General features: G+C 45.1%; 1 protein-coding gene across 2 annotated transcripts in view; it reads left to right on the top strand.

Moving 5' to 3' along the window:
* Window positions 1-13206, top strand: part of NSMCE2 (non-SMC element 2, MMS21 homolog (S. cerevisiae)) — a 266651-nt gene extending 253445 nt beyond the window's left edge. The window contains exons 6-8 of one of the 2 annotated variants that reach the window (XM_011938190.1): window positions 3621-3721; window positions 4114-4220; window positions 12852-13206. In XM_011938190.1, coding sequence (XP_011793580.1) covers window positions 3621-3721; window positions 4114-4220; window positions 12852-12966 — 323 coding nt within the window. In that variant the 3' untranslated portion in view covers window positions 12967-13206. The remainder of the gene's footprint in view (window positions 1-3620; window positions 3722-4113; window positions 4221-12851) is intronic. The other variant, XM_011938191.1, reaches the window with a different exon arrangement.
* Window positions 13207-21659: the final 8453 nt, after the last annotated feature.

The raw sequence follows: 21659 nt of genomic DNA, 5'->3' as shown, positions 1-21659 counted from the left end.
GTGGTACCTGCCCTATTAAATATCATTTTAGGACGGGCGCAGTGGCTCACACCTGTAATCCCAGCACTTCGGGAGGCCGAGGCAGGCGGATCACAAGGTCAGGAGTTCAAGACCAGCGTGGCCAACATGGTGAAACCCTGACTCCACTAAAAATACAAAAATTAGCTGGGCCTGGTGGCGGACACCTGTAATCCCAGCTATTTGGGAGGCTGAGGCAGGAGAATTGCTTGAACCCGGGAGGCAGAGGTTGCAGTGAGCCAAGATCGTGCCATTGCACTCCAACCTGGGCAACAAGAGCAAGACTCTGTCTCTGTCACTCAGGCTGGAATACAATGGCATGATCTCCGCTCACTGCAACCTCCACCTCCCACGTTCAACCAATTCTCCTGTCTCAGCCTCCCGAGTATCTCATGTTATAGGCACCCACCACCACACCCAGCTAATTTTTGTAATTTTTTTTTTTTTTTTTTTTTTTTTTTTTTTTGAGACGGAGTCTTGCTCCCAGCTGGAGTGCAGTGGCCGGATCTCAGCTCACTGCAAGCTCCGCCTCCCGGGTTCACACCGTTCTCCTGCCTCAGCATCCAGAGTAGCTGGGACTACAGGCGCCCACCACCACACCTAGAGAATTTTTTGTATTTTTAGTGGAGATGGGGTTTCACCGTGTTGGTTAGGCTGGTCTCGAACTCCTGACCTCAGGTGAACCACATGCCTTGGCCTCTCAAAGTGCTGGGATTACAGGCATGAGCCGCCGCACCCAGCCTTGCTGTCAAAATTGAGTTTATGAAGAAGTAAATCCAGCCCTACATATTGCTTCCAAATTATGTATTTTTGATTACCAAATCAACAATTAATGAAGTTCACTTCACATTTGCATAGACCTTTAACATTTGGTAATTTCAGTACTATTGTTACTCTGTTTTGAAGCCAATCAATGGTTTTTAAGGTCTCAGACGTTTGCTTAGCTCCCTGAAAAGCTGGAAGCCCTGAGGCACTGCACCTTAATGCCCAGTGGCTAAAAATGCTCTGACTGGTTATGCCCAAGCCCTGAGATCTTCACTGCCTTCTTCAAAGAATGAGAGCTGGTTTAGGGGACAGCAAGCTGGCATACAAATACACCAGTCTACTCCAAGAAGGTGACTCTCAAAGATTGGAGGCAGAATCCCTGTGTTGCAATTAATTCACTAGGTTACCTTGAATGAGAGCTCCGCAGTCCTTTCCCTGCCCCTCAGTACAGCTTGAGCATCCCTAATCCCAAAATCCGAAACCCACAATGCTCCAAAATCCAAAACTTTTTGAGCACCAACATGACGCCGCAAGCAGAAAATTCCACATCTGACCTCATGCATCAAGTACACACGAGTGTTAAAAATACTGTATAAAATTAGCTTCAGGCTATGTGTATAAGCATTATATGAAACGTGAATGAAATTCATGTTTAGACTTGGGTCCCATCCCCCAAGATATTTCATCATGCATAGGCAAATATTTCGAAGTCCGAAATCCGAAACACTTCTGGTCCCAAGCATTTCGAATAAGGGCTACTCAACCACTAGTGCCTTTGCAAACAAACACCTTATCTGACCTAGGTGATGGCCCACAGTCATCAGTTCTGTGGAACCGAGAGTTATGCCACACCATCTGAACCAGAAACAAGGGCTTCCTCTCACACATTAAGAGGAAAGCCATTTTTATGTCTGTATTATTTTGCCAAAATTAAAGAAGGAAGGGAAGGGAGAAAAGAGTAGGGAAGGGAAAGGAGAAGGAAGGAGAAAGGACTACACCATCAACACACGTTTAGAAAGCTACTGATCTTTTGGCCGGACCCCGTGGCTCATTCTATAATCCCAGCACTTTGGGAGGCCAAGGCAGGCAGATCACCTGAGGTCAGGAGTTCGAGACCAGCCTGGCCAATATGGTGAAACTCCATCTCTACTAAAAATACAAAAATTAGGCAGGCGTGGTGTTGCACATCTATACCCCCAGCTACTCAGGAGGCTGAGGCAGGCGAATCACTTGAACCTGGGAGGCGGAGGTTGCAGTGAGCCAAGATCACACCATTGCACTCCAGCCTGGGCAACACAGCGGGACTCCATTTCAAAAAAAAAAAAAAAAGCTACTGATCTTTAACTTCTGTGCAAAATTACAAGTATCTTTTCTTCAGAGAGAATGGCTTTCATGTGAGATACTCCCATCATCCCATTCAAAGGTTGTCTATCATCTGTTTTTGGTTTTCTTTTGTTTTGTTTTGTTTTTTTCAGTTGGGGGCAAACGGGATGTAATGCAAAGAACATCAGTTTCAGAAGCAGCTCATGCTCTGTTTAAAGCCAGTCCTGTCACTATCACTCAACAGTTCTCAAAGTGCAGGCCAGGGAACTCCAGGGTGCTCCAAGGATCTTTCGGAGTGTCCATAAGGTCAAAACTTCTTTATAATAATAGTATGATCTCATCTGCCTGTTTCACTCTCATTCTTTTCATGAGTGAATTTTCCCAGAGACTACAGGATATGTGATATTGTGACAGATTGAATGCATATGCAGATATCAAAATCCAACTGGCTGCTATGAAGCCAGACATTCAAGATATTTATAAGAATGGAAAACAGTGCCATTCTTCTCACTATGTATGTCTGTGTGTATGGGGGGGATGTTCTGGAAATATAATTTTAACTTTTAAAATGTTGTTTATGGTAACATGTAGTGGGATTATTGTTATTTTTTATTTTTTTATTTTTTATTTTTATTTTGAGACAGAGTCTTGCTCTGTCACCAGACTGGAGTGCAATGGCGGGATCTCGGCCCACCGCAACCTCCACCTTCTGGGTTCAAGCGATTCTCCTGCCCCAGCCTCCTGAATAGCTGGGACTACAGGCACGTGCCACCACACCCAGCAAACTTTTGTAGTTTTGGTAGAGATGGGGTTTCACCATTTTGGCCAGGATGGTCTCAATCTCTTGACTTCATGATCCGCCCACCTCGGCCTCCCAAAGTGCTGAGATTAAAGGCGTGAGCCACTGCAACTGAGCTTATTGTTATTTTTTAATGAATTTTAAATTCCACAGTCTTAATGTCTAATCTGCTAAATATTGATGAATATAACCCACATAGAAAAAAGCTTCAAAGAGTTCATACCTACAACTAAAAAGTTTGAGAAGCCCTGCACTACCTAGTAGTAATGACTGTTTATTGATTATTCCTCTGTACCATGAGCTGTGCAAAGCATACCACATTCTTCATCTCTTTTAATCTTTGCCACAAGCCTGTAAAGCAGAGGCTTTAAAAAAGCGCACCTTGCTAGCCTAACGTCTCACCACTGGACAAGAAAAAGATAACCAGGTCGGTTCTCTGACTCTGAAGCCACTCTCTTGGTCACTTTCTCTATAACTTTAAAAAAGAGTTTTTTTTAACTGCTCTGAGCCTCAGTTTCCTTATCAAAAATAGTCAGAAGGAGGTACCCCGTAGTGTTCTCTGAAAAGCAGAAGAGTTTCTATGCATCCAGTCCCTACCTACATGGGGGCCAACACCAAATTTACCCCCAGAAACTCTTCACCTCCTTTCCTTCCACTCCTTCCTTTTCTTTGACGTTAGACCAGGGAGGCTTATCAACTGTCCATTTTCCTCTAGATGGTCTTCAAGCTGACAGAGAAGCTGACGGAACAGAAGGAGTGGATGAAGAGATGATTGTGACCCAAAGTCAGACCAACTTCATGTGCCCCATTACACTGGTACCGCTTCCTCCTCCTTCCCCTGAAAGAAACACAATTCACTTCACAGAGGCAGAAAGATTCCTGTTTGCTTTCTGGTTTGATTTCACTTAGGGAGTTAAGGAGGGAGTAAAGAAAAGTACTGGGGGTTGAAAAGTATCCACGGGAGGTTCTTGGGCTGGAGAGAGCTGTCAGTAAATCGTGCCCTTAAGGATCCGGGACTAAAGTCATGGCCTGCAGGCCAAGTGACAGTACTGCCACTGGATTCCCTGCATTTCCTTATCTAAAGCCTAATAATTATCTAAAGCCATGAGAATGGGAAGTTAAACATAGAAAGCTCAGGACTAGGACAAAACAGCTACTGGAAGTTGATCATTATCATTCCTGAAAGCCCAACATCTCCTTGATTACAGCTGGAAATGAAGAAGCCAGTGAAAAATAAAGTGTGTGGCCACACCTATGAAGAGGAAGCCATTGTTGGCATTATTGAGTCCAGGCACAAGCAGAAGAAAAAGGCCCGGTGAGTGGACACAGGGAAGGAAGTGGAGCCTTCCCTAGTGGTAGTCACTCAGAGGTGGTGTGTTCACGTTAGAGGAAAAGACACTTCAATGTCTCTTCTAAATTCCGTTCACCTCCCGAATACTATAAACATGGAAGTGGGCTTTCTGGAAAAACAATACTTGAGGGAAAAATTAGTAATCTGTTCAGGAAGAAGCTGAGGGAACTTCAACCACACCTTCAAAACAGAATAAGGCCAGGCGCAGTGGCTCATGCATGTAATCCCAGAGCTTTGGGAAGCCGAGGTGGGCAGATCACCTGAGGTCAGGAGTTCGAGACCAGCCTGGCCAACATGGTAAAACCACATTTCTACTAAAAATACAAAAATTAGCCAGGCGTGGTGGCAGGTGCCTATAATCCCAGCTACTCGGGAGACTGAGGCAGGAGAATCTCTTGAACCCAGGAGGCGGAGGTTGCAGTGAGCCGAGATTGTGCCACTGCATTCCAGCCTGGGCAACAGAGCTAGGCTCTGTCTCAAAAAAAAAAAAAAGATTTAAGTAAATTCGTCGCTAACTCATAAATGATAAATTATTTTTTTAATTGGAAGTTTTGCAGAATCTTTAAAAATATACATAATACATATGTTATATATTATTTTATGTGTATATCATATATATTATTGATCTTTAAATATATAATATATATACACACACACACATATATATATCTCGCCTTCCTTCCCCTCCTCCCATGACCATGGACGACCATGCTCTGTTCCTGTAATTACACAGAATCCTGAGTTAGCCAGACTGACTGGCATTGAGTCAGTTTGGCATTTCTTGTGCTCTTATCATGGATTTGTTGCAGGAATGGAATTGCAGGTGTGACTAGTTCTCAGTTGACTTCTGATAACAGTCCCTTTGATGTGTGGCTTGCTTCTCCATTGCCCAGAAATTTGCTGGTCCAGACCTAGAATGGAATTCCCCAGTACTCCTCATCTGGGTGTGGACTTAGAGATAATATATTGGAGACTAAAGATATCTTGATGGTCATTCAGGCAAGTAACTTATCCTTTTTATTCTAGAAGAATAGTGGCTTTGCTGCCTAATGTTTGCAAAATGTAGACATTCTTAGTACATTTTGATCTGTTTTAAGTTTCTGACTTACAGTTGAAATGTCAGATTTCGACCGGGTGTGGTGGCTCACACCCGTAATCCCAGCACTTTGGGAGGCCGAGGCAGGTGGATCACGAGATCAGGAGATCAAGACCATCCTGGCTAATACAGTGAAACCCCATCTCTACTGAAAATACAAAAAATTAGCTGGGCACGGTGGCGGGCGCCTGTAGTCCCAGCTACTGGGGAGGCTGAGGCAGGAGAATGGCGTGAACCCGGGAGGCAGAGCTTGCAGTGAGCCGAGATCGCACCACTGCACTCCAGCCTGGGTGACAGAGTAATACTCTGTTTCCAAAAATAGAGGGGGAATTTGGGTTGTTAAATGGTATGGCATGCTTTCTTTTTTCTTTATGGCATAACATGCTTTCTTTCTTTCTTTTTTTTTTTTTTTTTCTGTGACTGAGTTTCACTCTTTTTGCCCAGGCTGGAGTGCAATGGTGCGATCTCGGCTTCCCGCAACCTCCGCCTCCCAGGTTCAAGCAATTCTCCTGCCTCAGCCTCCTGAATAGCTGGGATTACAGGCATATACCACCATGCCCGGCCAATTTTGTATTTTTAGTAGAGATGGGGTTTCTCCATGTTGGCTAGGCTGGTCTCAAACTCCCAAGCTCAGGTGATCTGCCCACCTCCGCCTCCCAAAGTGCTGGGATTACAGGCGTGAGCCACCGCACCCGGCCATGGCATGCTTTCGTTAGTTTCCTTATCCATAAATGGATGACAGTCATTGTAATCGCCTCATTGGCATATTTGAAATTTAAATAAGACACATGAAAGTACTTAAAGTAGCTGGTACACAGTAGGGCTCAGTAAAAATTGTCCCATCATCATCTTCAAACTTGAGCCACTATCAACATCCTCTTCATTTTTTTCCACCACAACTCTATAGGCATGGGACAGAAGGACAGTTTTAAAGGAGTAAGATGAGCCAACCTGGAGTTTAGGAAGTTACTCCAATAGCAATGCAGAGATGGATTAAGGAGGCATGAGGCAGAAAAAAAAGTCAGTTAGGATGCTTTTACAGTAGCTTAAGTTATAGATAATGAGAGCATAGAGATGCAAGAGTGATTGTGGAGGTATGGTTAATGACATTTGACGACAATGTAGGAGAAAGGAAGAAGCAGCGAGGGGTGGCTGACATTTCTCATCTGGGTGTCTAGGACTGTCATTTGCTCATTAGCCTTCAGAGAAGGCATGAGAGAGGGACACTCTTATTGGAGGATTGTGATAGACTCAGCTCAGGTCATCCTAAATTCAAGGTCCCAGCAATATAGCCCCGTGGAAGTGTCCAGGAATGCAGCAAATGTGAGTTTTGCAATCAGGGAAGGACTCAGAACTATCGATGTGGATTGGGAGGTTATCAGTGTAGAGGAGTCAACCCGCTCAACTACCATCACAGACACAGCTCTGGAACTGATGCATTCGCCAGTAGAGAGCCAGCAAGGCAGGACCTGGGCCTCCCCCGCGATATCCGCGAGGCCAGAGCCTGACTTCGTTCTGCTCACTGTGACGTCTCAGCACCCTGGTGCCAACCCTCAAAAAACACTTTGTTGACCAGTGAAAAGATCAATCAGCGGAAGAAGACCCCAGCAAAGCAGTCTAAAACATAGCCAGGAGCCAGGAAGAGTGATAAGGGGTGGAGGCTCATGGGAACTTGCGGGCGGGGTGGGCAGGGTTCTAAAGGCCAGGTGCATTTGAGCAGCAGTAGATTAGAACTCAGGGCCTTCTTGAAACCGACTCCAGATGTTTCTGATGAAGCATGAAGTCGTGTCATTTCCCATGATGCACGTTAGAATGATGAGTATTTCTGGGTTCGCTTTGTTTAGAAACGTCCATGACACATTGTCTCATTTCTTTCTCCTAGATTGTTCTAGTTATGTTTGTTTGTTTAGACTGGAGTTCCAGATCCATTGTGTTCTGGGCACTGCCTGAAATTTACTGTGCAAGCTTCAGGCCCTGGGAAGGCCTCTCTGCACTGGCTTGAGTCAGAATAATATTGTTGAGACTTTAGCCCCAGCCAAGCACAGCAGTTAGAATAATTTCCTAAAATATATCTGTTAACAATAAGCCTATTTATTCACTTAAAAATAAAGCTGCCTTATGATTTCCTTTTTTTCTTTTCCTTTTTTTTTTTTTTTTTTTAATGTCAGCCACCCCTCGCTGCTTCCTCCTTTCTCCTACATTCAGTGAGTCATCAAATGTAATCCAGGCTGGAGTACAACCTCTGCCTCCCAGGTGCAAGCGATTATCGTGCCTCAGCCTCCCGAGTAGCTGGGATTACAAGCACACACCATCACGCCCGGCTAATTTTTGTATTTTTAGTAGAGACAGGGTTTCACCATGTTGTCCAGGCTGGTCTCAAACTTCTGGCCTCAAGTGATCTGCCCACCTTGGCCTCCCAACCTTATGAATTTCATATGTTAATATTTCTAACTTGACCACAGTCACTTGTTTGCTTTTTTGTTTGAGAACAGGAAACGTATTTTTAAAAGTCATATTTAAGAGCATGTAGAATAAAATGAAGTTGAATAGAAATGGGTCATTCAACAGCAGAACTCCAGCTTTGTACTTGGAGTTCCTGTTTCAACACTTACTGACAAGCCATTCAACTTTTCTGCCTCTATTTCCTCATCTGTAAAGTGGAAATAACACCAGCATCTCACAGCATTTCAGGGGCCAAAGAAATGGTAGGGAATTCCATTCTAGGTCTGGACCAGCACATTTCTTGGCAGAAGAGAAGCAAAAGCGCTTAGTTGAAAGCTCTTTTGGGAGTGAAGAGCGCTAAACAAATAGCTGCAGGGTTGTTAAGACCGAGACTGATAGAGTTGTTACCGCTCCCCGTGCCGCTTAGTGACACATTATTTTAGACTCAGGGGGTGTGAGGTAGAATTACTGTCTGTGTTGAGGTATGACAGGAATCCCTCCCACTCAGATTTCCAGAGGTCTCTATAGACCTTCTGTCTATAGCTTATAGACTAAACCTTGGAATTCTTGGGACCCAGATCCAGGAACTCCCGGGATCATGTACTCTTGAGCCTTTGAAGAGGTCAGGGTTCCCCACAGCCCTGTGGGACCCCAAGGCCCAGTTCCCTTTGCTCAGCAGTCACCTTTGTGCTTGCCCGGTGCTGCAGTGAAATGCTCTGCTTGGGCAGTGCCTGGAGGTGGGGACCCAGCCACTCCTTCAAGGCTTGAAGGGCTGACTCCTGCACAGCGATGATGCGGCAACTGAAGATCGGGTATTGCCACACTGAACTCGCTCACCAGGATGTCGTGGGATTAATGCCGAATGCTTATGGAGACAGTTGTTTCTCCAGAGGAGGCATGCCCTGATTCAGCACTGTGGCATGATGGCCTTCTCTTATCCTTTCTGCTTTAAAAACTTGTGTTTATTGGAGATGAAGTGAGAAACAAGTTCTTCCCAGTTCCAGCATCAGCCTTGCCTCCAGGAAGTCTTCCCTGAGCCCTTATTCATGCTGGACAAAATGTCATTAGCACCCCATGTCATGCCAACATTGTCAGTGCAGCTGGCTCCTCTCCACAAGCTTCTTGAGAGCGGAAGCTGTGGACTAGAGCAGGGACTGGTGCACGGCAGGACCTGAAGTGAACTCCCCAGTCCTTGACACACATCAGCCTGCTTATTTCTCACCTTATTTGACAGGCTTGTGCTCTGCCTTCATGTTCTTAAAGGGAAAAACTGAGTCACAGAGAATTTAGTCACTTACCCAGAGTGACACAGCCAGAGGGTTTAAGCCCAGGTCTTTGTCACTCTTGAGCCTGCAATTCTGTCAGTAGGCCATCCAGCTCCCCTTAGGAGGGCTTTTTGGTTCATACCTCTACCATCAGTCTATCCCCTCAGTGCCCTGGGCTCCATCCCACTGAAGTGAAGGTGGGTGCCTGTTCTGCAGCTGAGTGTGTGGTTAAGTCCATCAGACATTGTCAGCGTGCTCTCATGCACTGACTAAAACCATGATGTCATCAGGAAGTCCTCCCCACCTCACTCTCCACTTCCCTCTCCACTGCTTATTCACTGTCCGGCTATCAGAGTTAAGGCCTTTGCTGGGTAGGATGGAAGAGACCAAGGCCAGGCAGTCCAAAGCAGATATTCAGGGTTATGTATTAGGGGAGGGTCATCCCAGCAACCTACTTGGACTTGCATTTCAATGTCATGGAAGCCAAAGTTATGATACTTGGCTTTTCTAGTCACAAAAGTATCTGTATCCTCTTCATGATCTTAGCTGCTTATTTTCATACAGACATAATTCACTAGGCACGGTGGCTCACACCTGTAATCCCAGCACTTTGGGAGGTCAAGGCGGGTGGATCACTTGAGCTCAGGAGTTCAGGACTAGCCTGGGAAACATGGTGAAACTCTATCTCTACAAAAAATTTTTTTAAAAATTAGCCAGGCGTGATGGTGTGCACCTGTGGGCCCAGCTACTGAGGAGGCTGAGGTGGGAGGATTGCTTGAGCCCAGGAGGCAGAGGTCACAGTAAGCAGAGATAGTGCCACTCCAGCCTGGGTTACAGAATGAGACCCTGTCAAAAAAAGAAAGGAGAAGGAAAGAAAGAAAGAAAAGGAAGGAAGGAAGGAAGGAAGAAGGGAGGGAGGAAGGGAGGGAAGGAAGAAAGGAGAAAGGGAGGGAGGGAGAGAGAGAGAAAGAAAAAGAAAGGAAAGAAAAAGAAAGAGAAAGGAAGGAAGAGGAGGAGGAGGAGGAAGAAGAAGAGAGGAGGGGGGAGGGAAGGGAATGGAAGGGGAGGGCAGGGGAGGGGAGAATTCACTTTTGAGACTTCACAGCATAGGGGGACAGGCTAGGGGAAAACACAGATTTTTAAACTAGTGTAAAACATTTCTCCAACCTTGCCCTAATGCAAAGCCAAATCATCAAAATGATGCATACCTGGGCCAAATCACCCTGATCCTCTTTCATATAATTGCCTTTCTATAATTATGATTTAACACATCATGTACCTGAGTATATAGGGGTTTTTTTTTTGAGACAGAGTCTCACTCTTTTGCCCAGGCTGGAGTGCAATGGTGCAATCTCAGCTCACCGCAGCCTCCACCTCCCGGGTTCAAGCGATTCTCCTGCCTCAGCCTCCCAAGTAACTGGGATTATGGGCACCTGCCACTACGCCCAGTTAATTTTTGTATTTTTAGTAAAGATGGGGTTTCACCGTGTTGGCCAGGCTGGTCTCAAACTCCTGAGCTTGTGTGATCCACCTGCCTTGGCCTCCCAAAGTGCTGAAATTACAGGTGTGAGCCACCGTGCCTGGCCATATTTTAATATTTTAAAAATAAATACTGTTATTAAGCATATTATTTATTTCATTGATTAATGCCCCTCTAAAGTAAAGACTCCTTGATCCACAGATCAGGGCCAAGAAATACTTTCTCTTTCATGTTGGACTGTTGGGTTTCCTACCACTAGACAAATTGGAGTTCCCATGACCAACTTTATTTCCTTCTCATTTGCATCTTTAGTGTGGTTTGCATATTTGTTGTTTTTGGTCTTAATATCCTGTGCTTTATGGAGAGCTGTCTCAGATCACTGGGCCAGAGCTCTGTGTGGACAGGAACCATATATTTGTATTTCACAGTTGCATGCTTAGAACCTAGCACAGGGCTGATCCCTAGAAGAGTCAATTAATGCATGAATGGGTACATGCCTGTGTTGGATATATGCAAGGTAGAAATAGATCCAGAACTTTAAAACTTCTTGGAAGAATGGTGATGAGGGAACACATGATAGTCACGGGATCAGGAAGGAAATTAACATTATTGAGCACTGTGTTGCCTGTCACCTTGGGAAATAGGGGTTCTCTCCCCATTTTAAATCAGAGGCAAGAGAGGCTCAAGAAGATTGTTGTGAATTGCCTGTGGTCTCATAACTAACAAGTAGGTGGTAGAGAGAAAATTCAGACCTAGGTTAGCTTGACTCCAAACATTGGGCCTCTAATCTACCAAAATTTGGTTCACTTTGAGAACCAGATTCTTTGAGAAGAAATAGGTGATTTCATCCAGCCCACTGCCCTCAGAGAAGATCACATCGAAGCAGAGCTGTGGCTTGTTTCCACCCCTTTCTGGGTGACTCACACTGATGTCTTCAGTTGCAGCCTTTCCACTGAGTCTCAGTGGTCCACTCAAGTCTCTTCTGGGAGAGCTACTGGGCATCCATTCCAGAGGAAACAGATACCAACCAGGACTGTGGTTCTGTGCTGCAGCCTGTTTTGCCCCATCATTTCCCACAGTGATAAAGGGCACTACCAGTCACTGCTCTGCCCAGATGAAGCTCACTTCTTCCCTTTCCCTTACACTCCACAGCCGCTCCGTTGGCAAGTCCTACAGGTTCTATGGTCAAGCGTGTCCTGAAGCTGGTCGCCATGCCACCCTTGACCAAGCTGCCCTCACCTCTCTCCTACACCCTGCGGGATCCCCCACGCTATTTTCCCTGTCCCTCTCTTAACCTCCCTGCTTTGTGTTCTCTGTAAGCAGCCAGAGTAACATTTTCCAGATGTAAACCAAACACACCCCTCCCCCAGCTCAAAAACTTCCAGTGTTTTGTCTTCATATTTAAAATAAAATCCAATCCAGGCGGTGGCTCACACCTGTAATCCCAGCACTTTCGGAGGCCGAGGGAGGTGGATCACTTGAGGTCAGGAGTTTGAGACCAGCCTGGCCAACATGGTGAAACCCCATCTCTACTGAAAATACACAAAATTAGCCAGGCATTGTGGCAGGTGCCTGTAATCCCAGCTACTCGGGAGGCTGAGGCAGGAGAATCACTTGAACCCAAGAGGCAGAGGTTGCAGTGAGCCAAGATCACGCCACTGCACCCCAGCCTGGGTGAAAGAGTGAGACTCTGTCTCAAAATAAATAAATAAAATAAAATAAAATCCAAAGCCCTATTGGCCCACTGACCTCACTTCCAACTGCTCTCCGTCTTGCCTGGGTCGCTTCAGCCACATAGAGCTTGCTGTCACTCCAGGGCACCAAGCTGGACATCCTCAGCACTGCACTCGCTACTGCTTTAGCCCGGACCACATGCAGACTTGTTCCCATGCTTCATTCTGGGTCCTGCCCAAGATAAGATGTGTTTGGTGAGGCATGCCCTGAGTCCAGCCAAAGAAGCCGTGGCCCCAGCACTGTCTCTTCTTGACCCTGCTTCGTTGCCCTCATAGCGCATAAGGTGACCTGAACTTACAGCAAGCATGTATTTGGTTCGCTAGTGGTAGCCTGTCTTCCTCATTAGAAAGGTAGCTCATGATAAGGTAGGCACTACTCACATATCGCTTGTGTCCCCAGCACCTGGACAGGGCCTGGCTCAGGTAGGGACTCAGCGAATCAGTGAATGAGGGCACCTTGGTCCTGACTTTAACACTTTTCCTTTTTCGTTCGAAGTCTTACTTAAACACTTGAGTGTAACAGAAGTTTCTGCTTAAGGCAGTGAAGGGGACTGACTTGATGTTCTTTCTCCCTTGCAGTTGCCCTAAAATTGGCTGTAGCCACACAAATGTAAGAAAGTCGGATCTCATCCAGGATGAAGCACTTAGAAGGGCGATTGAGAACCACAACAAGAAGATACATCATTCCCAATAGGAAAAGCCACCCGCCCGCAGGGACACCAGCAGCCTACCTCCTACCTCAGCCGTCTGTTGAGAGCAGTGCTGACCCCAGCAGTTAGGGACTGGCTGCATAGCATACTTGTTTGGGGTAAAACTTGATGCTTTTATGTGTGCTTGAAAACATTTTTCTAAGTTACACAACAGAAATGCAAGCATATTGTTTATTTTTAAGTGTTCTATAATGTTAAATAAAACTTTGATCATCTGCAGTATCCTCCCTGCACGCTTCTTGATGTAGGGATTATTCCAGAGGTGCAGGCTTTTCCATTTCAAGGACATCAGACTGATTTTTATAATAGTTTTGGCTAAAAGAATATTTTTCAGCCAGGTGCAGTGGCCCACACCTGTAATCCCAGCACTTTGGGAAGCCAATATGGGCAGATCACTTGAGGTCAGGAGTTGGAGACCAGCCTGGGCAACATGGTGAAACTCCGTCTCTACCAAAAATACAAAAATTAGCCAGGTGTGGTGGTGCACACCTGTAATCCTAGCTACTCAGGAGGCTGAGGCAGGAGAATCAGTTGAACCTAGGAGGTGGAGGTTGCAATGAGCTGAGATCACACCACTGCACTCCAGCCTGGGCGACAGAGCAAGAGTCTATCTCAAAAAAAAAAAAAAAAAAGAATGTCTTTCAAGTGATATTTGAAATTAAAACATATTTTAAAAAAACCCCTATTGCAAGGCATTTTCTGTAAGTATAGTAAATAATAGCATTTGGTTATAAAGCAAAGTCAGTTTACTTTCTTGTATTTACATTGTATATTGACAGTTCCAAACATATAAATGCTTTTATTGTCATTCTGAATGGAATAGAATGCTCCAGTGACTGGCTAATCAGTGCATTGCAGTGATGATTGATGCCTGTAATGAAAACTTTGCTGCAGCCCTCCAAGAACCTAAAGTACCATCAACAGTAACAACATTCCAGCTGCTCTCTGTTTTTCTAGATGGCTTACTACAAGTGACTTTATCCCCCTAGGCATTAGTGTCTTCAGCCATAAAGTGAAGGTGTTCAACAAGATGCTCTCTAATGTCTCTAATCAACAAGATGCTCCCTGATGTCCTGTGACCCCTCAGAGTCTATGGACTTACACCAGCAGGGTCTTAAGTTGAATGTCTTCAATTATATTCTAATTGTGTGACGAGTACCAATCTATTGTCTCCATTAGCAACCTTTTATCAACCTTACTATTTAATTAAACCAAATTTGAAGCATACCCTGATGACACTGGAAAACCAAGAATAGCTAATAATAGCTAACATTTATTGAGTACTTACTGTATACCAGGTGCTATTCTAAGTGCTTTACATTATATTAATTCCTATAATCTTCATACCCCAGTGAGAGAAGCACAGTTCTTACAGATAAGGAAAAGTAGGCACAGAGAAGTGAAGTCACCCATGGAAAGTCAGAGATGTAACTAGGAAATGGCTGAGCTGGGACCATAATCTGGAGAGCCCAGTCCTAAAATCTCCATTCTTAACTCCATACCCTCCTCCTCCCTATTGACTTAATTTAGAAAATGAAAATATATTCGAAGCCCACATTTAGAACCAAAGCTTTTGTAAATAAACAAGTGTGCGTGTGTGTGTGTGTGTGTGTGCGTGCATGTACAAAAAAAGTCTAATTAAAATGGAGACCTACTCGGAGGATCACTGAAGCCCAGGAGTTTGAGACCAGCCTGGGCAAGATGGCAAGACCCTGTCTCTATTAAAAAAGAAATAAGGCTGGGTGCAGTGGCTCATGCCTGTAATTTCAGCACTTTGGGAGGCCAAGGTGGGCGGATCATCTGAGGTCAGAAGTTCAAGACCAGTTTGGCCAACATAGCAAAACCTCGTCTCTACTAAAAATACAACATTGGCTGGGCACAGTGGCTCAAGCCTGTAATCCCAGCACTTTGGGAGACCAAGGCGGGCAGATCATGAGGTCGGGAGATCAAGACCAGCCTTGTCAACATGATGAAACCCTGTCTCTACTAAAAATGCAAAAATTAGCCTTGGTGTGAGCCTGTAATCCCAGCTACTCAGGAGGCTGACATATTAAAATTACTCGAACCTGGGAAGCAGAGGTTGCAGTGAGCCGAGATTGTGCCACTGCACTCCAGCCTGGGCAACAGAGCTAGACTCTGTCTCAAAAAAACAAAACAAAACAAAAAAAGAGCCACCCCCATAATTCAGTCACCTCCCACTGGGTTCCCCCAACAACATCTGAGAATTTTAGGAGTTACAATTCAAGATAAGATTTGGGTGGGGACACAGCCAAACCATATCATTCCGCCCAGCCCCTCCCCAATTTCATGTCCTCATATTTCAAAACCAATCATGCCTTCTCAACAATCCCCCAAAGTCTTAACTCATTTCAGCATTAACTCAAAAGTTCACAGTCCAAAGTCTCATCTGATACAAGGGAAGTCCCTTCTGCTTATGAGTCTGTGAAATCAAAAGTAAGCTAGTTACTTCCTAGATACAATGAAAGTACATGTATTGGATAAATACAGCCATTCCAAATGCAAGAAATTGCCCAAAACAAAGGGACTACAGGGCCTATGGAAGTCTGAAATCCAGTGGGGCAGTCAAATCTTCAAGGTCCAAAATGACCTCCTTTGACTCCATGTCAAATCCAGGTCAAATGGATGCAAGAGGTAGTCTCCCATGGCCTTGGGCAGCTCCACCTCTGTGGGTTTGCAGGGTGTAACCCCCCTTCTGGCTGCTTTCATGGGCTGGCATAGAGTATCTGCAGGTTTTTCAGGCACATGGTGCCACCATTCTGGGGGGTTGAAGGATGGTGGCCCTCTTCTCACAGCTCCAGTAGGCAGTGCCCCCATAGGGACTCTGTGTGGGGGCTCTGATCCCACATTTTCCTTCCACAGTGTCCTAGCAGAGGTTCTCCATGAGGGCCCCACCCCTGCAGCAAACTTCTGCCTGGGTATCCAGGCATTTCCATACATCCTCTGAAATCTAGGGTCTGAAGGATGGTGGCCCTCTTCTCACAGCTCCAGTAGGCAGTGCCCCCATAGGGACTCTGTGTGGGGGCTCTGATCCCACATTTTCCTTCCACACTGTCCTAGCAGAGGTTCTCCATGAGGGCCCCACCCCTGCAGCAAACTTCTGCCTGGGTATCCAGGCATTTCCATACATCCTCTGAAATCTAGGTGGAAGTTCCCAAGCCTCAATTCTTGACTTCCATGCACCTGCAGGCTCAACATCACATGGAAGCTACCAAGGCTTGGGACTTCCACCGTCTGAAGCAACAGCCCAGCTGAGACACAGGGCACCAAGTCCCTAGACTGCACACAGTAGAGGGACCCTGAACCCAGCCCATGAAACCATTTTTTTCCTTCAAAACCTCTGTGTCTGTGATGGGAGGGGCTGCCCCAAAGGTCTCTGACATGCTCTGGAGACATTTTCCCCATTGTCTTGGTGATTAACATTTGACTTCTTGTTACTTATGCAAATTTCTGCAGCTGGCTTAAATCTGTCCTCAGAAAATAGGATTCTCTTTTCTATTCCATTGTCAGGCTGCAAATTTTCCAAACTTTTATGCTCTGTTTCCCTTTTAAAACCAAATACCTTTAACAACATCCAAGTCACCTTTGCTTTGCTGCTTAGAAATTTCTTCTGCCAGATACCCTAAATCATCTGTCTTTTTCAAAGTTCCACAAATCTCTAGGGCAGGGGCAAAATGCCACCAGTCTCTTTGCTAAAACATAACAAGAGTCATCTTTGCTCCAGTTCCCAAAAGGTTTCTAATCTCCATCTGAGACCACTTCAGCCTGGATTTCATTGTTCATATCATTATCAGCATTTTGGTCAAAGCAATTCAACAAGTCTCTAGGGAGTTCCAAAATTTCCTACATTTTTCTGTCTTCTTCTGAGCCCTTCAAACTGCAACCTCTGCCTGTTACCCAGTTCCAAAGTCACTTCCACATTTTCAGGTATCATTTCAGCAGCGCCCCACTCTGCTGTACTGTATTAGTTCATTTTCATGCTGCTGATAAAGACATACCCAAGACTGGGCAATTTACAAAGGAAAGAAGTTTTATGAACTTACAGTTCCATATGGCTGGAGAGGCCTCACAATCAATCACAGCAGAAGGCAAGGAGAGGCAAGTCATGTCTTACATGGATGGTGGCAGGCAAAAAGAGAGCTTGTGCAGGGAAACTCCCATTTTTAAAACTATCAGATCTCGTGAGACTCATTCACTATTATGAGAACAGTGCAAGAAAGACCTGCCCCCATAATTCAATCACCTCCCACCGGGTTCCTCCCACAACGCGTGGGAATTGTGACAGTTACAATTCAAGATGAAATTTGGGTGGGGACAAAACCAAACCATATCACTAGCCAACATGGTGAAACCCCATCTCTACCAAAAATACAAAAAATGAGCTGGGTGTTGTGGCGTACACCTGTAATCCCAGCTACTCATGAAGCTGAGAGACAAAATTTGCTTGAACCCGGGAGGCAGAGGTTGCAGTAAGCCAAGATCGCTGCACTCCAGCCTGGGCAACAGAGTGAGACTGTCTCAAAAAAAAGAGAAATATTTTTTTTTTAATGCAGGAAATAACTGAATTTGACATCTACTGGGCAGTAAAAGCCACTAAATAATAACATATTTGAGTTTAAAAGCATAGTCTAACATGGTTGAATTAATTTTGAAAGCACTTTTATGGAATTCAGAAAGTAGTATGACATTCAGTTGTCTACAAACTAAATGCTTTTGAATTTCCTAAGATGCTTTATCTGAATCAGACTTTATGGAGGACATGATTGTATTTAAACCAGAACAAACATACTTTTCATGGAATGTTGCTCTTTTGTGAAATACTTTGCTTACTAAACAGATAGGGGTAAGCATGAAATTCTTCCCAACATTGGATTTGCATTTTTCCCAACTCTTTCTAAAGAGAATTCTGGAATATTTGTATGGGTACCAATACCAGTTAGAAAAATGCAAAATAACAGTATTTCACTTTTGAAAAGGTATGGTATTTATGTCTTCTGAAATCTTTCCCTTCTTTAGCCTTCAGAAACTGTTTCATAAATTTGTCTAGCCATTCAAAGAGTTTGATGTTGTACACAAAATTGATTTTCATCTTTGAAGGTCTATCATTTGATTGTTAGTATCGGTCTGGCATATTATTAGCTTTTTCTTTTTTTCTTTTTCTTTTTCTTTTTTTTTTTTTTTTTTTGTTGAGACAGTGTCTCGCTCTGTCACCCAGGCTGGAATGCAGTGGCGCAATCTCAGCTCACTGCAACCTCCACCTCCGGGTTGAAGCAGTTCTCCTGCCTCAGCCTCCTGAGTAGCTGGGATTACAGGTGTAAACCACCACATCTGGCCCAATCTGGCATATTTATTAAGTTTCTGTTACAGGAGTTTTTTTTTAATGGAACCATTTCTTCAATTAAAATTATATTCATCTTCTTTAGTAACCCAATGTTTAAGACAGTTTAAAGGAGAGCTGTTCTAGTCAAAGAGGAGGTGGGAGTTGCAGCTCCCCTTTTCCCAGGACAATCCCAGAGTCCTACCTGAGATTACCCCAAGGCCACATGAGTGGCATTTGAAAACTGCACTAGACATTGTAGCAAAATCATTTTTCAGATATGACTGATTTAAGACTAGGACAATTGTGTGGACATGGCATTTTTTTTAAATGCTAATTATTTTAAGAAACTTTCAACTAGCACATTTAAAACATTACCACATGGCCAGGCATGGTGGCTCACGCCTATAAACCTAGCACTTTGGGAGGCCGAGTCAGGCAGATCACCTGAGGTCAGGAGTTCGAGATCAGCCTGGCCAACATGGCAAAACCCTGTCTCTACTAAAAATACAAAAAAATTAGCCAGGCATGGTGGTATGTGCCTGTAATTCCAACTACCTGGGAGGCTGAGGCAGGAGAATTGCTTGAACCCAGGAGATGGAGGTTGCAGTAAGCCGAGATGGTGCCACTGCACTTCAGCCTGGGCGAAAGAGTGGGACTCTACCTCAAAATAAATAAGTTAATTAATTAATTTTTTAAAAATTACCACAAACTCCAAAAGATAATTTCTCTCTCACCTTATATAAAACTTCAAACGTGGAGTATCCAGCTTGAAGCAGTATCTGAGAGGAGTGCTGCTTTTAGCTGGACCCGCCCTCACGGAGGTTTTATGACAGAGATAAATTACAGGACTGAGAGGAACCAAGGTTGGTGTGAACTGACTGCTTGCCATGCACCAGGCTCAGGTCTAAGTCCCTTAAATGTATCCCCTAAGCTAATTCTCCTGAACCCTCGTTATTACCCCCATTTTACAGATGAGGAAACTGAGGCTCAGAGTCATCAAGTCATTTGCCCAGGGTTACACACTCGTGCACAGTCAGGCCTGTCTTGGAATGGAACAGTGAGTGAGCAGAAGCGCTCTGCCCTGCTGGTGGGCTCTTTGCCCCAGGACCATGGAGGGCACATACAGGCTCAGCAGACCTGCACTTCTATCCCATCTTCCTTATTGCTGTTACTGAGACCGTTTCCCAGGTTCACAGACTTCAGTTATCCACGAATTTAGCAGAGCTGAGTGAGCCTCCCCTCCCTTGTTGTCTCTGCCAGCACTACCAAATCCGGGGCTCCCTCCTTCCTTCGCACTAAGACTAGTCACCAGCCTCCCAGCTGGCCTCCTGACTCAAATCTTGCCCCTCTCATATTAACCTACTAGAATACTGATTGGGTAATTTCACATCCTACCCAAAAGCCTTCCTTTCCTACAGAATGATGTCCAGTTCTGGCATTCGAGATTTTACCACAGAGCAGCCCCCTTCCTCCGCAACACTTCCCTCTTTCCCTCCATTCCAACAGCCCCTGTATTTACAGCGTAGTTTCTTCCAGGAAGGGAACTAACCCTCCGTGTCCCTGACTAGCACTTAAAGGTGATACTGGGCAAGTCACTTCCCTACCCCAGGCCTCAGATTTCCCACATAAACTAAAAGACTTGGATGTCTCCCTAAAGTTTCCTTAAAAGCTATAAGGTTCCAGCCGGGTGCGGTGACTCACTCCTGTAATCCCAGCACTTTGGGAGGCCAAGGCCGGAGGATCACCTAAGGTGAGGATTTCAAGACCAGCCTGGCCAATATGGTGAAACCCCATCTCTACAAAAATACAAAAATTATCTGGGCATGATGGTGGGTGCCTGTAATCCCAGCTACAAGCTGAGGCAGGAGAATTGCTTGAACCCAGGAGGCAGAGGTTGCAATGAGTCGAGATCACACCACTGCACTCCAGCCTGGGCAACAGAGTGAAACACCATCTCAAAAAAAAAAAAAAGGAAGTAAGATTCCATGTCATATTGTCAATGACTAGGTCCTATGGGAAGTAGGAGACCCTGTGGAAGGACAGCAGATTGACATGGAAATTAGTACAAACACACACACACATACCCTATTTTAGAGATAGGATCTTGCTCTGCTCTGCCACCGAGGCTGGAGTATAGTGGCACATTCATATCTCACTGTAACCAACTCCTGGGCTCAGGTGATCCTCTCGCCTCTTAAGTAGCTGGCACCACAGACACGGGCCACCATGCCCAACAAATTTTTTTTTATTTGTAGGGATGGGGTCTTGATGTGTTGCCCAGACTGGTCTGAAACTCGTGGGCTCGAGCAATCCTCCCACTTCAGCCTCCCAAAGAGCTGGGATTACAGGCGTGAGTCACAGTGCCTAGCCACAAATTAGTATATAATTGACCAAAATGTGTATATTGAATCATGATGGCGGGTGCCTGTAATCCCAGCTACTTAAGAGGCTGAGGCAGGAGAATTGCTTGAAGCTGGGAAGTAGAAGTTGCAGTGAGCTGAGATCACACCACTGCACTCTACCCTGAGCGACAGAGTGAGACTCCATCTCAAAAAATAATGATAAAATTTTAAAAAATAAAAATAAAGGCTGGGCACGGTGGCTCACATCTATAATCCCAGCTCTTTGGGAGGCCGAGGCGGGCAGGTCACGAGGTCAAGAGATGAAGACCATCCTGGCTAACACTGTGAAACCCCGTCTCTACTAAAACTACAAAAAATTAGCCAGGCTTGGTGGCAGGCACCTGTAGTCCCAGCTACTGGGGAGGCTGAGGCAGGATAATGGCATGAACCTGGGAGGTGGAGCTTACAGTGAGCCAAGATCGCACCACTACACTCCAGCCTGGGTGACAGAGTGAGACTCCGTCTTAAATAAATAAATAAATAAATGTAAAAAGTCTGGAACCTTTTGATTGGGAGACGGGGTGGGGTGACTCATGTGGGTAGATTACCCAGCTGTATGAAGATTGTTATGTTTTGGAAATCTGCCTTCTAGCTGTGTCAGATTTGTGGAGAGGGGATTACTATTCTGAAGAGAAGGCAGGTAAAACTGAAGGAAACAGGAACGCTTTTACATTGCTGGTGGAAATGCAAGTTGATGCAGCCACTTTGCAAACTGTTTGGCTTTTTAAAAAAAATGTTAACGCACAACCCAGCAATTCCATTCCTAGGTATCTACCCAAGAGAATTAAAAACATGTTTGGCCGGGCGCGGTGGCTCAAGCCTGTAATCCCAGCACTTTGGGAGGCCAAGATGGGCGGATCACGAGGTCAGGAGATCAAGACCATCCTGGCTAACACGGTGAAACCCCGTCTCTACTAAAAATACAAAAACTAGCCGG

The sequence above is a fragment of the Colobus angolensis genome, unplaced genomic scaffold (assembly GCF_000951035.1).
Source record: "Colobus angolensis palliatus isolate OR3802 unplaced genomic scaffold, Cang.pa_1.0 Scaffold17, whole genome shotgun sequence".
NCBI classification, from domain to species: Eukaryota; Metazoa; Chordata; class Mammalia; order Primates; family Cercopithecidae; genus Colobus; species Colobus angolensis.
This window is presented reverse-complemented; position numbering and strand designations above follow the sequence as displayed.